This window comes from Chroicocephalus ridibundus, chromosome 2, assembly GCF_963924245.1.
Source record: "Chroicocephalus ridibundus chromosome 2, bChrRid1.1, whole genome shotgun sequence".
Lineage (NCBI taxonomy): Eukaryota > Metazoa > Chordata > Aves > Charadriiformes > Laridae > Chroicocephalus > Chroicocephalus ridibundus.
This window is the reverse complement of record NC_086285.1, coordinates 91,364,643-91,381,947: the sequence shown is the minus strand read 5'-3', so window position 1 is coordinate 91,381,947 and position 17,305 is coordinate 91,364,643. Positions and strand designations below refer to the sequence as shown.

Genomic DNA, 17,305 nt, shown 5'->3' with positions numbered 1-17,305 from the left:
CCTCTCCCAGCAGCTGCTGCGGGGGTGATGGGGACAAGCAGATCTTTTTTCAGACCCCCTGGGGATAGGCTTCAACAGGTCCATTTATTCATTGATTTAAGAAATCCAGCTGCAATTACGGTTAAGCCGCTGAGAAAAGGAGCCCAGGCTGGGGACTTGGCTCAGGGCAGGGCTTTTGCCACTGTGCTGACTGCTGTGCTTGCTTCATCGTAACCCTGTCCACACCACCATCACAGGCACGATGCAGTCGCAGAGCTGATTCCATCACTTAGCCACATATCACACAACTTTTTTGCAGCAGAATCCCCTTCTGACAAAGTCTCAAGGCTCTGTGATAAAGGAGACAGAGAAACAGTCCTGGTCATCGCCACTGCTCAGTGCCAATAGCCTCTGTCACATCATCCCTGATCGTCATTGGCATGATTGTCTCCTGCAACAAAACAGCCTTGGTCCTGTTGGAATTGGAGAGTTTGATCTGTTTCCCCAAGGATGTCAGTGTTCCACCAGTTCAGGTTTGCCTTAATTTGGAATAAACCCTAAAATCGCGCTAATCCTTTTTCGTCAAGACGGTTTTGCACCTTGCACCCAGCCCTGCTGAGACCACTGACTGCCACGCTGAGCAGTTCCAAAGCAAAGAAACTGGGAGCCCCAGACATTTCCAGCTGCAACACAGAGCGTCCTCAAAAGGAAAAAAGTCAGAATCACAGCACGGTTGATGCTGGACAGGACCTCTGGAGATTGTCTAGTCGAACATCCTGCTCAAAACAGAGACAGCTAGAGCAGGTTGACCAGGGCCTTGTCCAATCAGCTTTTGAATATCTTCAAAGACAGAGACACCACAACCAATGTTCCAATGTTTGGCCACCATCACCATAGAGCCATTTTTCTTATGTTTAAATGGAATTTCCTGCATTTCAGTTGGTACACATTGCCTCTTGTCCTGTCACCCAGTACCACTGCAAAGACTCTGGCTGCGTCGTTTTTATACCCTCCCATGGTTATTTACACATATGGATAAGAATAGAATAGAATAGAATAGAATAGAATAGAATAGAATAGAATAGAACAGAACTATAGAATGGTTAGAGTTGGAAGGGACTTTAAAGACCATCTAGTTCCAACCCCAATGCCATGGGCAGGGACACCTCCCACCAGAGCAGGTTGCTGGAATAGACTAGACTAGACTAGACTAGACTCTTTCAGTTGGAAGGGACCTACAACGATCATCTAGTCCATCTTCCTGACCACTTCAGAGCTGACCAAAAGTTAAAGTATGTTGTCAAGGACACTGTCCAAATGCCTCTTAACCAGTGACAGGCTTGCGGCATCGACCACCTGTCTAGGAAGCCTGTTCCAGTGTGACCACCCTCTTGGTAAAGAAATGCTTTCTAATGTCAAGTCTGAATTCACTTAATGTATGCTTTATTGACTTTGCACAGTATATCTTCTTAATCAATACAGCATACTGTAATTTTCTTTACATCAATAGGTCATGCTTCACAAAGATTGTGTAGCATAACACTATGAATTTACTTCATCAAACACAACTTTATTATCAAATAGAATGCTGAGTGTCGCATTCCAGAAAGCCACATTCCTGTTCTATAATTTGCTATTGGTAAGCATCTGCATCAGATTTTCCATTACGTTTCACTGGATAGTTGTCGGTTACCTGGCCTATAGATCCATTAGTCTTCAGGCTTCTCCACTTCAAATACAGGAACTGTGTTGGTACCTTAACACTCCTCTGCTATTCCCACAGTAATCAAAGAGTAATTAAAGCCAAATCTCAGTGGGCCAGAGTTGAGCAGCATTTGTTACTTTTTTGGGTAATGAAAGATTCTAAGAGATGGAAGCAGACAGAAGAAAACTGTATCTTGAACAGGATGAGAATGATGCTGGTTGGGGAGTCAGGAGGAAGACACAAGGGATAAGTGATGTAGAGAGCAGGAAAAGTACAAAAGAGTAGTATGGAGGTGATGTTACTGAGAGAGAAATGAGCGAAAGGTGTTTACCAGGTGATGGGTAGTAGAAAGGGAGTGTTAGTGGGGAAGGTAAGTAATGGTAAAATGCTAGAGGGTGAGAAGAAGCTGGAAAAAGAGAGCTGAAGGTTGAGGAACTACACAAGAGTGTGTGCAGGAAAGGATCTGAGGTAAAAGAAAAGCTGGGATGATAGAAAGTAAGGTGATGGAACTACGCATTTTAGAAGTTATGAAGCCACTGAGAATGGAAAATGATGTTTCCAGCAATAGGATTGGGCTAAGAGCTGGAAGGGATTACCAACAGCATAGTCCTGGGGGCTGGAAAGAGGCAGCAAAGTAAGAAGGGCTTCTAACCCCTAATTCTCTCCATGCTACCTTTTCCCAGGATTAAAATGTGCACCTAGAAAGACATTGGGGGATTAAGAGAGGTGCGTTGCTTGGGAATGGTCAAAGTAGTAATAGGAAATGGGAGAAGGAAAGTCTTCTAGAGGGATAACCGGGCATCTAGAAGAGTGTGAACTGCATTCTCTTAGGATCTGAAGGCAATGCAAGGGAGGAGGTGTGCTTGGGCTGGTGTTGGGTAGTCTTGGAAACGGTTCCTTGTGACTGAAGGATTCAGGAGAACAGAAGCAGAGAAGAAGTGGTAGTAGGGGCTCATACAGAGCGGGGATGGCTCTATCAGGAGGGCACAGTCAGTCTGGAGGAGGATGGGGAGTGAGAGCAAGGCAACGGCATAGGACTGCTGGGAGGTATCGCTACAGGAATTTTGCCAGAGTTATTTGTACGGATAAATTTATGCAACCTGTGGTTACAGCTTCTCTGTTAGCTTTTCCCAGTGATGCCCAGGCTGACCACCCTCACACTGCTACTGTCTTCTCAGCTGAATCTTACACGTGGACGTTCGTGGCGGTGAGTTCACATTTCCACATGCACCTAAGCCTGTCGAGGAGAGAGAGGGGTGAATTGTACTTCAGCAGGGCTGTTGGTGTTTGCAGAATGCCATTTTCCTGAGTGACGGTAACTAGAGGGGGACACTTGTGCAAACTGACACTGAGACCCCTGCTGCTAACAACCCTCGGCGCAGAAGAGCCCTTCTGTCATTTGGTCCTGAACACAAGGAAATGGGAAGAAATGCATGTCTGTGAGCAGGTTGCAATGTGCAATTCTCCATGGCTTTCTCCAATAGCCCACCTCCATGGCTCCCACCACCTTCTCAGTGCCATCACCAGTCCCCAGCTACCCTTTGCAGCCACATGCTGGGGGCTCCCCAGCATCTCCACCCCACTGGCCTGAAGCCACCCTTCAGGGGTCCTGGTGGGGGCCCAGGCGGCATCCAGGAGTGGTCCCTGCCTTGCACAGGTTGTCCTGAGGTGGCCGCAGGCTCTGTCATGCCCCTGCTCTCCGACAGCAAGTGGGCCCCCACAGGCATTTTATTATGAGGGAAAAAAAGCCACATACAGAAACACAAAAGTACATATTTTGCTCTATTTTGAAACAAAGCAGGTGCTGCAGCCCGTAGAAAATGCCCTGGAGTCCCTGTGGCCAGGAAGACAGAGGATACTTCACATGTGGAGAGTGGTTTCCAAGAGAAGCCCAAAGGAAGATCAAAGGAAGCACACGGAGGTGGCACTGGGCAGCACTGAGCCATGGGGTGAGGACCGCCAGCTGGGGAAGGAGCCTGGCTCCATGGTGTCAGGGACAGTGCTGCAGAGAAGTTGCTCTCTGAGTCACCATGGCCTCTCACACCCAGGCCACTGTGGTGCCCCAGACCCCGAAGCTTCTTGCAGGGTGAGACCCACCTTCCCTCCCCACAATGGGGACCAGGCTCTAGGGCTTCACCACAGCCTCCTCGCTGTGCCCATCCTCCATCCGCCAAGGGCAATCGACATAGCGCAGTGCCCCGCTGACAGGGCTACGCTTGGCGGGATCCAGGGCCAGCAGGCTCCGCAGCATCAGGGCGGCCTCAGCCGTCAGGCGTTTCCAGTGGCGGGGCAGGTTCTCCTCCAGGCCCGTCTCCTGCCACAGCATGAAGTCCTCAAAGAAAGGGTCATCTGGCAGGCTCTGCTCCCAGGGGAAGTAGCCAGTCAGCAGGCAGAAAAGCAGCACGCCAAAGGCCCAGGCGTCCAAGCTAGTGTCGATGGGCACCCCCTGGGCATTAGTGGTGTTGCTCAGCTCGGGGGCGGTGTAGGGGATTACCCCGGCCACCAGCTTGAGCTTGGTACCCTTGGGCCGCGTAAGCCCAAAGTCAGTCAGCTTGATGCGCCGACACTCAGGATCGAAAAGCAGGACGTTCTCAGGCTTGACGTCACGGTACACGAGCCCTCGGCTGTGGATGAACTCCAGCGCGCTGACAAGCTGCTTGGCACACTGCTTAGCGGCTGGCTCGGGGATCCCGTCCTGCACAGGGAGGGAGACAGGGTGTTACGGAACACGAAGGGCTCCTTAGCAGCCCTGCCAGCTGGGCTCTCACCTGCATGCTCTGCACTGGGAAGGCCATTGCATTTCTGGTCTTGCAAGCCTGAAGCTGCTTCAGCGCTGTAGACCCCAGAGAGACACACAGCCCATTGCCTTTATTTGCCTCCCTCCAACCCACCCAGCTTACATAAGGGCCACACGCTACAGTCCCAGTCCCCATGGCCTTGTAGCAGCACTCACCCGGGGTTTGATGATGGAGATGAGGTCTTTGTGCAGTGCTGGTTCATAGAGGAAGCCATAGTACTGGCTGGACTCGATGGCAATTCCAAACATGCCAATGATGGCAGGGTGGGTGGCGAGGGAGAGGGCCACGCAATACTCATACAAGAAGGTGTGCAGCTTGGTACTGGCTTTTGGTAGCAGCTTGAGAGCCATAGGAGTCCCTAGGGATGGGAGAGTAGGTTAGACTCTCCTGAGAGTCTCTCACACCAAGGCCAGACAGAGGGCACTGAGCAGCCATGGGTCTGGACACTCACAGGCATAGGGAGCCTCTGGCCCGAAGCTTTGTGTGGTTTTATCCTGTGGACACCAGATCTGGGAGCAGGCACTGCTGCTGGTGTGAGTTTTGAGCCAGTCAGTGCATGCACAGGAGCACTGGGCAGAGCAAGGGAAATTCAGGCTATGTGGGCCCATCAGTCTGAGCTGGGACTACTGGGGAAGAGTAGTGTCAGGACCCTGTGGGCACTCATAGGCCTTAATGGCCTTGGCCAACCCCACCAAGGACCTCCACTCACACCCTCTGTCCATGGGCCTTAGGGCAGGATTTAAGGTCAGGCTCGAGACTGCACTCCCTGCCTGAGCTGTGTGGTTGGAGTGCTGTTTTCCAGCTATATCACATCCATGATTGTGTCTAGCCATGAACCCTATTGATTCTGATTTGTGGATTGACTTCCTGGCTTGACCTTGGACCTGCCTCATCACTATAACCATGCTTGATGTTCTGGCCTGCCCCCTGTCATCACCTGCTCCCTTGGCTGAGGGCAGTGGGATGGTCCCTGGCTGGAGAGATCCCTGTCCTGCTGGTCTCCCTGGGGACCACCCACCGTGCCTGGTGCCTGGGCCAAAGGAACCACCAGCCCACCCAGCACCCTGGCGAATGGAGAGTAGGCAAGGCACAGTAGTTCACAGGGTGCAGTCAGTTCCTTACCTCTCTGCCTGTGGGTCACTAGCATCACGTGGCCATACTTGCCCCTGCCCAGCTCCCGAATAACCTCATAGTGTTCGGCCACCTCAGTGCGCACCAGGTTCTGAGCTGTGATCTCCAGGAGCTCATCAAGTACAGTTGGTGCCGCTGTCCCTGTTGCTGCCACAGCTGAGCTCTCGGCCATTGCTGAGTGCTGCAGAAACATCACAGCCCGAATCAGGAACATCACAACATGCACAGAGAAAACCAGATTGGACACACCATGCCAACCATGCCATGGCAGGGGATATTTCTGCTACTTGGAGCCTGAGAACTCTTGCAGCTGTGCTGGAGTTGAGCTTGTGCTTTTATACACTACACCTCTGGGCAAAGCCCCTCATCATATAAAAGGTCCCTGTATTGAAAGGAACCTCCTTCAGCCTTCTAATCCTTTCTGGCCTCCAGACAGATGCTTGGCTCTCTCGAATTGTAGTCCCTGGTGCCTCTTGTTTCAAAGACCTGGCTCACCTTTGTCAGCTGTACTAAAGCTTGGCCTTCCAGGCCTCCTCTTATTCTAGTCTCCAAGGTGTGAGGCAACAAGCAAATCATTAACAGAGTCCCAGACTATCAAGCATGACCCATCCCTCTTGCTCTCCTTAGCCTACTCCAGCAAGACCGTGTCTCTCTACTCAGAAACCCACCCCTACTGCTTATTGAAGAAAGTTCTTGAGGTAGCAGCAGAGACAGACTTGGCCCTTAGTCAGAAGCACAGCTAGTCCATAACAAAAAAAGGATTAGTAGTCAGAGGCAGCTATGCTCTGAGCAAGCCAAAAGGAGCTCAGTACCTCACATGCCTGCTGACATTTCTGACCCAAAGTCACTCATCTGTGCAGCCAAGAAACTTAGGCAGGAAGGAAGCTCGGACATCAATAGCATTTTGAGCTACAGCCAGCTGCTTCTTACCCATTTCAGAGAAATACTTTTTCAGCCCCCCCCACCAGCTACGTTTTAAGGCACCTGTGGCAGCACCTTCCCCCCTGACTACCTCCCTGTGTTCTGAACACAGGCACCCCTGGGCCTGGGAGCCTCTCCTGGCTTTGGAGCAAGCTCACAGAATGAGTCACAGGATGGTCAAGGTGAGAAGTTACCTCTGGACATCACCTCTTGCAACGTCCTGCTCAGAGGAAGGTTAACTCAAGCAGGTTGCTCAGGATTATGTCCAGTCCAGGTTTGAATATCTCCAAGGATGGAGACTCCACAACTGCTCTGGGCAACTTGTTCCAGTCTTCAATCACCTTTATGTGGCCTCACTAGGGCTAAGTAGAGAGGAAGGATCACCTCCCTCAACCTGCTGGTAACACCTAATGCAGCCTAAGAGCCTGAGGGTTGCAGAATTGTTGGATGCGTCTTAAACAGCATGCAGCAAGACAGAGCTCCGGTGTAAATCCAGTGGCTCATCTCCGCACCTACAAACTCAGAATGTTTTTCCATTAAACATTCTGACTCACATGACACCTTTTCAGGGAGGGAATAGGACCTCACATTGCTAAAAAGGAAAGTGGCATCCTGGGAATATGAGTGGGAGCAGAAAGAATGAAGCCTTTTCCCTTGCTTTTTATGTGTCTCTATCTATGACTAGAGCTTATTACAGTTCCTTCAACTTCCAGCCCCTACTGCTGCTAAATCTGGTCATTCTTAAGAATTCAGTAATTTAGCAACAGAATTATTTAAACCTAGGAAAACTACAAAAAGGCTGGATTCATACAGGGGGACTGGGACAAGTTGTGGGAGAGATCCCCTTCTTTTCCCTTCCCTTCTCGCCTAGACTGCATTGCTAAATCTTATCCAATTCAGAAGTATCAAGTAATTGGCCCTACTTTCCTGCAAAGGCTTTTTCTTGGTGTGAGAGCCAAGAGCAGTCAAAGTTGGTACAGTCCATAAGGAATTCAACAATGAACAAGTGTGTGCATGGGAGGGGATGAACAGAGGGCTGGGGAGAAACTCACAGGGAAAGATGGCCTGGAAAGTATTTTAGAGATTTTGCTTTGATGTCCTCCTGTTTGCTGCCCAGCCAGTACAACTTCTGAAATTCCACACAGCAAGAGCATCACAGAAACCGCAAATGGACCCACTCTGCCACTGACATTTCCAAACTGGTGTTGCCACATATAGGTGTTAAAACTAATAGCTCAAAAAGCCTTTTAAAAAGTCCTAGCTTGGCATATAGAGAAAAAACTTAAAATGTAGTTGATCTGTGAAAGACATAGACCTTCCCTTGATATTAGATAGGCTAAAGCCACACTAAATAGAGAGTGGAGCATCAGGAGAGATGTCTGCTTATCTTGTGCAGAACGTATTAAATTTATATTTGTGACGAAAATATCAAAAGATCTTTTCTGTGTGTAAGACATTCCTTCTCCTATATCAAATTCATGGTCATATACAAGTTCTTGTCATCAAATGGTTTGTGATCTTCTCAGATAACTTAATTTCTCAAACTTGAGTTAGATAAAATTTCTTCCCTTGTAGGCTGGCCACCTGTTAGTGCTATCTATTCCAAAGGTTAGAATCTTCTTGCTGCATCCACTTAATGTATTATTCAATAACAATATTCTTTTCAAATATCTATTAGTTAATCTGTTTTTATTTCTATTGAATAATTTATTATATGATTCAGCTATTCCATTTTTTATATGATTCATTACTTCTCTCCTATTTTCTGGGTGAAAAGGTGCTTTCGTGAATGGGAGGATATGCTTCTCTGTATATTCTTGGTTCTCACGCCAGCTTTGGCAGTCAAAACATTTCAGTCAATAAGTTTTTGCCATTAAAAATAATCCAAAAAACTCTTGTTGTGTTCTTTCACTCTACATTTCAAGTGAACTGCAATATAGGTGACAAGGATCCTTACTTCCATGTGTGGCCCACTGGTATGGGAGGGCAGATTGTTTGGATACGGAGTGGAGCACCAAAGGGAAATAGCCAGCCTGGAAAAACAGATCAGCCAGAGGATATGTGTAGAGTGTCTTGAGGGGCAGCGGCAATCCCTGTGGGTCTGGTCAGGCCTCCATATGAAGGAAGCCCTACCTGCATTCACTCCAGAACAGTTTGCAGGCTTTGGTCCTTGCTGCCCTTGAGGAAACTGATTACAGGACACAGTCCATACTTCATGAAATAGCCAAAGCTGTCAGGTGTTTCTCTAAGATACCACTTCCACTAGCTAGGAAGCTAAGTGAGGGACCAATTTGTGTCACCACTGAGTAGAGTGTGCCTAGGTGCTCTTATTTTTCCTCCACTATCCTTCCTGTGCTTCATCCCCACCAGAGGTCCTGTTATCAGGCTGTTGATATGTGAGAAACCCAAAAGAGTCTCTAATTACAGCAGCAAGAAATTCACATCCTTTCCACCACTGGGAGATGCTTCCCAACTTCCTGAGGAGCTGAGGAGGAGCTAGCCTATGGAGATCCAATGTGTTAGTCTAAGTAATGTTATTCTGGTTCTTTAACCAAAATGCTTAATATGTTTGGTCCAGAAAATCACTTCATACATGTCAAGAGCCAAAGATAGTGTAATCTCTGCATAACAGAGATGGTGGTATGACGACAGAATCACAGAGTTGTTTAGGCTGGAAGGCACCTGCTGAGATCACCTAATCCAATCCCCCTGCTCAAGCAGAGGCAGCTGAAGCAGGTTATCTAGGAAGGTGTCCAGTCATGTTTTTAATATCTCTACAGATGGAGCCTCCACAACCTCTTTGGGCAACCTATCATGCTTTTTGATCACCTTCACAGTAAAAAAAAGAAAAAAAAAAAAAAGAAAACAGGTGTTTTCTTGTGTTTAGATGGAATTCCTTATGTTTTAATTTGTGCACATTGCCTCTTGTCCTGTTAAGGAGCACTACTGAGAAAAGCCTGGCTTCCTTTTCTTCATTCCTTCTCATCGGGTATTGACATACACCAACTGAGCTTTCTCTTTTCTAAGCTGAAGAGTTTCAGCTCTCTCAGCCTCTACTCATATCAAAGATGCTCCATTAAAACTGACCTTGAGCATATGGCATGTAGGGTTCATTCTCTTGTCTGACCTTCTACAGAGCTTTAACCCAAACCAAATAACCAATAACATTTGGGGCACCTCTCACAAAAACTCATGTAGGCTTGATACAAAGCCAGTCTTTGGTCAACTGTAAAAGCTAATGTTAACATTTTTGCTGCGATGTATTTATATGATATCCTAATCCAAATTTACCTAACATGCTGCTGAAGTTTCTCAGCTAGAGAATTGAGTGTTTTAGTGCCTGTTGTATTTCTTCTTCTGACTCTTGCAGGGTTTGCATGCGCTGTGGTCAGGGGTACAACCGCAGCCTATGAGAACATATTTTAAACTACTTAGATTGAGTAAAACTAGCAGGGCACAGCCTGAAACTCAGGCTTTGTATTTAACCAATGCTTTACTTCGGCTTCACAAACGGTTTGGCACACTGTTTCTGTGGTGCCTACATCAGTTAGTTTAAAAACAGATAGGATGCTTCCAGAAATTGTAGTCACATTTTAAATTTTGAATAAACACCTCCATGCTTTCTGATTAAGACACCTCTCAATCTTCTTATAAGTTAAATGCCTCCAAACAACCTTCTGTCCAATTCTCAAACCAAGGCCTTTTGTCCAGCTCTCAGATCCATTTTATGGCTCTTTTCTGAAGCCTCATCACTTTTTCTCCTGGGGGAATGCCTCCTGTGACGCATTCAGCTAGAATTAACCCTCTGCCTCATGCTGAGGCCCCAAGATCTCTTCAAGCAGGAGCACCACACTGAGAAGCTGCACAATCTTATACATCTGTTATGACTCCAGAGTTTTTCCAAATTACTCGGGAGTTTTTTGGGGAAAAACTCCACTTCCTCTTCGCACCCCTTTCTGGGCATTGCCCGCCTTGTTTCTAGCTGAATACTTTTGCACCACCTTTAATAAAGCACATTTTGCTCAAACGGACTTAGCGTATCAAGTAACTCAGCTCGGTTGGTGTCCCTGTTGTTATCAAACCATTGCATCCTTGCATCCATTTCTGTCTAAGGACTGTGTAAGGACCCTATCTGCAGGGGTTTCCCATCAACCTGTAAACTGCTGGTGGGAGTTCAGAGCAGTTCTCAGCCCCGTATTGGTTCATACAGCACCTGCCGGAAATGTCCCATTCACTGATCGTTCCCTGAAAGCTATCTGTACAAATTCATCCTGGCATTGGTCAAAATCAATAATCCACACATTTTTAACGAATTTAAAAATAAGCCCAGTATAGTGGAAATCGATGTATTTTATTGGTGTCCTCATCCTACACAATCAATTTTGTTAAATCCTGACTCTGTTATAATACTTTTACGTTTGTCAACGATCTAGAAGAAAGCATTGAAATAATCCAGAAAATATTTGCAAATAACACAAAAGGGGTTTGGGTAGATAACGCATTGCTTGATAAAACTAGTGCATGCACATACACACATACAAAAGTGTTTCAAACGACCAAAGAAGTCAGGAGTTTAGTCCGGTATTGGGTGACAGAAACAAACAAAAGAAGAAAAAAAGAAAAAAAAAAAGAAAAAAATTGTCGTATTAATCAGAAAAATCTAATCTTCATGCTGCTTTGTAGATAAAATGGGCACTGTGTAAACCCAGAAATGTAGATCTGGTGTAGTCTCACTTCCTTTGCAGGCCTTAATATGTAGGATGATACAGAATTACTCTAGAAAGAATCTTCAGTGATGTAGATAGATACACATTTTAATGGTACAGATACAAGTCTAAGAGAATAATGTACAAGGGTTACTAATGTTGCAGATTCGGCTTTTGCCCAGAAAGCATCAGATGCAGGAAGCATCAGCAGTGAGAGGCAAAGCAGCATTTTCCAGATGCTAAATTAAGAAAATAAGCTTCACTGAAAACAAAAAAATAGGTGTAGCCATTCAGCTTTACATAGACTAAGACAGATTATAACAAAAGAAGAAATCTGTTCTGAGATGATGTGCCTCTTACAGTGAACTCTGGTTTCTGCAGAGGTTCCTACACAGATGCCCTGAGACAGTCTGAAATTTAATCTCTGAAAATCAGCTGAGTTAGGAAAGCTGTATTTCTGAAGAGCTGACCACCTGCTAATGACTTCTGCGCCAGAATTGAGAATATCGTGCACCAGTGGCTTTGGTATTTTTATTAGAAATGCATTCCTTCCATTTGGTCGGCTTTGCATTCTTCTTTATCTACTATTTATGATGGTTTTTTGAATGTTAAAAATATATATTGACGTGAAAGACTGGTTTCTCTAGGGTAAATTTCCTGAACGCTTCTGGAGGCCAGCTGATGGGTCAACAGAATTAGTTATTGGATGTTTTCCATGTTTTTAATGGTATCGGTGAGATCACAGTTCAGCAAGCTAGCACTGGTGTCCACAATTTGACGGAAAAGGGACCAGAGGAGAACCATGAGAATGACAACAGGGCTGACAATTACGGGGGAAACTTCCAGGGGAGCAGTCTCTTTAGCTTATCAAACAGATAGCGAAGAAGTGACTCTGACATCCGTATGTACCTTTGTGGGTACTAGAATTCCACAAAAGAGGGCTCTCTCAATTAAGTAAAAGCATTATAATAAAAGCAATAGCTGAAGGTGAAATAAGGCAATTTCAGACCTCAACTGTGGTACAGATTTTGTGAAGAAGGATGTTTGCCCCTAAAAATCTTATCAAACAGTATGGAAGAATAGCCTTCCATCTCTGGAACTTTTAACTCAAGAATGGCGCTTTTTTTCCCTAAAAGGTCCATTCCAGCGCAAACCATGTTTAATACAGGCAAAGGATCAGAAGAGATTATCACAGTGGTTGTTTCTGGCCTTATTGCTGATAGATTTATGAGCTTCTTTCTAAAACTGGTCGTCAGGCTAATGCTTAATCTCACTGCGGAGAACCGCATTACTGTCCCCCTTAGCAGAACTGCGGGTTGCTCTTGTTGGTCAGAAACACCTAGCAGCCTTCCCGGAGAGAGCCCCATAAGCCTCTCCGCAGCAAGCAGTATTCCATAATCTCCACGCAGCAGCCTCCTCGGGCAGAAATCGGCAGCAATCTCACAGGGACCAAGCCACATCACACCCTCCTCCCAACCAACCAGCTGGTACCACCCCACCATCCCGCTTGGACACAACCGGACACAAAGCAAACTTTCAGGGCAGAGCCACCTAACAAGCCCACGATCAACCAGACGTGGGAAACGGGTGCACTGGAGTCTCCAAAACCAATTTGTGAAGGGTGGGTGCCCTTTTTCGTTCCTGTCCAGTCTCCTTCATCCTGCCACGGCTGTAACTTCTCTTCCCACGCTCCCTCCCCGTCCCTACCAAGCCTCTCACCTTCTCCAGCAGCGCAGCACTGCCGGCCGGCCGTGGACTGCCTCGCTTCCCCCGCTGCAGCCTCTGGGCTGGGTTCAGCCTGCGCCGAGCAGCCGTGAGGGGGCTGCCAGGCATTACGGGGAGAAGCGTGACGCTCCGCCCCTTCCCCATGTCCCTGGTCCTTGGGGGCACAGTGCCTCCCCGCTGAAGGTGACCTCTGGGAGGGAAGAAAAGAGGGGGAATGGGGGGAGGAAGAGGGCTATCCATCTGCCCCATTTATAGTGGGGGAGGTGTTGCAGGGATCGGGGTGGGGTTGTGGTTTCTGCTCTCGCCATACCATCATAAGCCCCAGGGACCCTTTGGCAGACCCACCCTTTTCAGCCCTTCCCTCCAGCTTGGGCTCTCATTACAGCTGAGGGAGCAAAGCCGCTCCCTGGGCTGATGCATGGTCCTTGATCTGGGACTGTGCCAAGTAAGGGTACAGCCCTGATGGCAGGGCTCAGGATGACCACGGGCTGCCAGTGCTTACTCTTGGCCACCAAAGGGGCCAAAGACACATCAGTAACAATTGCCTGTGCCAGTGAGCATCAGAGACCAGGCACAAACTATAACTGGTTCAAGGTCCCTTCATGGGGCCCAGTGGGTCAGGCTCCTCACGCACACCAGCACTACACCGGAAAAGGTGAAATTATTAATGGTAACTACAATGACTTGCAGATGTTTCATCTATCTGCAGTACCTCCACCTAGACTATCTTCCTGCACCAGAGTCCTCTCTTCCACTTGAGCTTGGAGAAGAAAGCAACCCCTGGAGACACTGACACCATGCAGGTCCTAGGCCTTGGCTCTGAAGCACAGGGGTTTGCTCATAAGGAGATGGATCAGTTTGTATGTTGGAATCAGTGATGTGTACAGCTGTGACACTCCTATGCCACTGGCCTCCCTGTTCTCTAGAGCTGGAGCCATACAGGGGACCTGCAAGGCTTAAGCACCTGGTAAGCCTCTGTAGTGAAGGAAGTAAGGTGAAGGAAGCAAGGTGAAGGAAGCCAGAGATGACAGAGGTGAAAGATACTCTGACAGAGTGGCAGAGCAGACCCCATAACCATAAGCACTCTGCGTCTCCAGCACAGGACTGAACCTTGTTGCCTGCTCTCTGACAGGAGGGTGATTACGCCAAGGGCTTGTCACTCAGTGCTCTGCCCCATGTAGGGGCAGTAAGGCGAGAAGCACTGGACTGCCACCACCTACCTGTGAAGAGCGAGGCTGCTGCTGCACAAAGATGGTGCATATCAGAGGGCAAGAGGAGCAGCACAGTCAGGCTCACAACTGTCCCTGTGCTTCTGGGTAAGAGGTGGGGATTGAGGTTGTGGTGCTGATGCCTAAAGGTCTTGTGCCATTCAAGGCTGCCCCTTCACACTCATTCTTGAAGGATGCTCCAGTGACTGGGAAGGGCCTTCAATGTGCAAAGTCCCTACAGGCAGGAACATTACAGCTGGGGGTGGTGCAAGCATATAGGAGAAATCTATCCAATATCCAAGGATTCGGTACCGGGATAACTGGTGTAGTGTAACCAGTGCTTCCCAGGAACATGGCCCCTGCATTATCTGGACTTCTAGGGGACAGAATGGGTGAAACAACTGTTGCTTCTACTGGAGCCAAAAGTCAGAAATCAAACTAAGAAGTATCTTTGGGGACTTGCTTGAAGTCACAGGTAGAAGACAATGCAGAGCTGGAAATATGATGTAACCTAGACCATTTTCGTCTTCTGTAATGTTGGTCCCAGGCTGTGGACTTGAGATTATGCTGTCTCCAGCCATGGAGAACAGTTTGCCTTCACCACCATAAGCAGCCCACAAAGAATCTTGCAAAAAGCAGTAAGTCAAGGTCAGTTGTGGATGTGCATCCTTCCAGCAAACTCTGTAGGAAACCATTGGAGGTGAATGGAAGAGGGGAGGAATTTCTAGTAGGTATTAAAGGCATTTGTGTTCAGATTGCCTAATATTGTCCACTGTAAAGACTCCTTCAGATGCATGTTTATGCTTTGTGACACACAAGCATTGGGGGTGGCCTATGATATCTAACAACAAATATTTTATGAAAATGAATCCTTTTCCTCCTCTGAATTATTGTTGGGTTTAGCATGATAAATATCCTGTCCCTTGCATGCCTGGCTCAGAATAGGCAGCACACAGAAAAATAATGGAATGTGCACATGCCCAAGAGCTAGACGTGGCAGCCAGTGTCACAGAGTCATAGCAGTGACAACTGCTTGAGGAACAGCCGGACTAAAGCAGATGAAGTGAAGGAACCTCATCAAGAAGGACTCTCCCACACCTCTTTAGTCCTTCCTTCCCTTCCCTTATCCCTCTTCCTTGGCAGACACACAACAGCCCATTTCACACCCATCAGAATAGCAGTTCTTCAAGTACACACTCTAAAGGATCAGGGTTGAAATCCTATTAATGAGTGCTCAAAATCAGACAATGCCACATGCATGGTTGCAGCCGGAACACTGCCCCTTCAAAGAGAAATCCAGCAGGCTCCAGCAAGTACCCAAAAAGCCACTGAGGGGACTGGCTGCTCCAACACACCACTAGCAGGACACTCAGTTTCTCAAGTGTTGGCCTTCGTGTGAACCCTTTCTCTGCAATACCTCTGGTTAATGACGCTGGTGGTTTCCAGAGAAGGTGAGTTGGGTGGAGAGGTCTGTACTCCTGGTTTGAAGTTACCGAAGCCCATATGGCTCCTTAGTTTCCATTCTGTACTATCAAAGGTGCCATCAGCATCTAGGGTGATGGAAGATTTGGTCCCCTTTTGGACCCAAGAGAGCACTCTTTGACACCGCACTGGTGTGGAGGCTTATCAGCTGGGTGGGACACATGTGAAAAAAAGCTGCTGAAATAGGAACATCAGGCTCCTTTACCAGGACTTAAAATGGCACTGCTTTTTTAGTGTTCTAGTCTATAGCAATACTCAGGTTATCTATACAAACTGACCATAAGCAGCTTTTCAGAGCAGTCATCATCCTTCATTTCCAGCATGCATTTTTTCTCAGCCCTTTTCAGAACCAGCTTTGCCCTTGATGCTGGAATGGGAATAGCTCTTTGACTTTTCCCATTGCTTTCCTACTTCTTCTATTAATAATTCTGCAAGCTGACAACAATCTCCTCCCCCCCAGCCTCAGCAGGCAGGCAAGCAAGCCAATATGCAGGGTGCTACAGGGTGGGGGCTGCCTCCTGGACGGAGAGCTGGGACCCTGAGCTCTCCTCGGCACAGGCAGGGTGCTCAGAGGAGCCCACCAGCTGCGCAGACCATTTGTGCTCTGAGGTCATTCAGCGCTACCCCATCGCTGAGGAATCTGCTGGCCGTCTTCCTGACAGCGCTGTACAATGTCCCACCTCGCCTGCCAGCTAACACAACACGCTCAAGCTGAGGCCAGGCCCTGCTCCCCAGAGATGTTTCTCAAGCATGCTCCCCAGCTTCAGCAGAGCCCCTCATACCTGAGACCTCTGGTCACCTGCTGACTGCCATATCTGCTTCAGAACACCCTGCCCGGTCCCATTTCAGCCTCCTCCCTTCATGTTGCTGTTGGGTGCAGAGTGGTTCGTTCCAAGGGGCAGAGCTAATACATTGGTATCCATGAGCACTGATCCCAATGCTTTGCAGCAATGCTGGGACGGTGCCCTCCCACCCCTGCACGGGGACAGGGACTCAGAATAGCTGTATTTTTAACCTTTTCTGTTGTGATCTCTCCCAGCCTGTCCTCCAGGGCTTGAAACAATATATGATATCCAGTATCCAAGATGCACAGCAGCCTTCTGCCTGAAGCTTCTCCCAATGACTTATTTGTTGACACAGGTACAGTTAGAGACTGTCCGGGTGGCAGCTGATCTTGCAGCACCCACCATAGCCTGGTGAGATGGTGCCGTCACAGCAGGCTGAGTTGGCTGGGGATCTGGATGGCTTGGAGACAGATCCTTGGGAGGGAAGGTTTGCAGTGGGACTTTGCAGGAGAAAAGGCTGGACTTGCAGAGGAGGAGTGGGACTTAGGTGGTCGGCAGGGTCAACATGTTTTGCTGGGAAAGCTTCCTGCTGTCAAGGCAGAGAGAGAGGCCTGCTGCTCCTAAGTGACAGGGAGCCAGGAGAAAAGGGAGATAGCAAGGCTGGCAGGGCAGGGGCTTGCCAGCCAGGGCTTGTTCCACAGTGTCCCACAACATGAGAGCACAACATGGGAGCGGTGCAGGCCCTGGGATGGGAGTTGGGTTCAGCTGAGAGTCCAGATTATCAGGTGAGCTTGTAGTGACAAAGCAGGTCCAAGGTCCATCTGAGAAGTTGATCTGCATGTCAGGGTCAGTCTCAGTGGTGGTA

The 17,305-nt window shown here is 48.1% G+C and overlaps 1 protein-coding gene across 2 annotated transcripts; it reads right to left on the bottom strand.

Annotated features, from left to right (window-relative positions):
• Positions 1–338: 338 nt before the first annotated feature.
• On the bottom strand, positions 339–16,497 carry LOC134511741 (serine/threonine-protein kinase SBK2-like). Of its 2 annotated transcripts, XM_063326173.1 has the most exons (5): positions 16,438–16,497; positions 5,605–5,794; positions 4,638–4,840; positions 3,782–4,379; positions 339–2,921 (listed from the first exon to the last, which is right to left on the bottom strand). In XM_063326173.1, the coding sequence occupies exons 2-4, from the start codon at positions 5,783–5,785 to the stop codon at positions 3,810–3,812; spliced, it is 954 nt and encodes a 317-aa protein (XP_063182243.1). In that variant the 5' UTR covers positions 5,786–5,794; positions 16,438–16,497; the 3' UTR covers positions 339–2,921; positions 3,782–3,809. The 2 variants fall into 2 exon arrangements, with proteins under 2 accessions (XP_063182243.1, XP_063182242.1); XM_063326172.1 differs by lacking the exons at positions 339–2,921; positions 16,438–16,497 and adding an exon at positions 12,960–13,065 and having other exon boundaries at positions 3,450–4,379.
• Between the last annotated feature and the right edge of the window lie 808 nt (positions 16,498–17,305).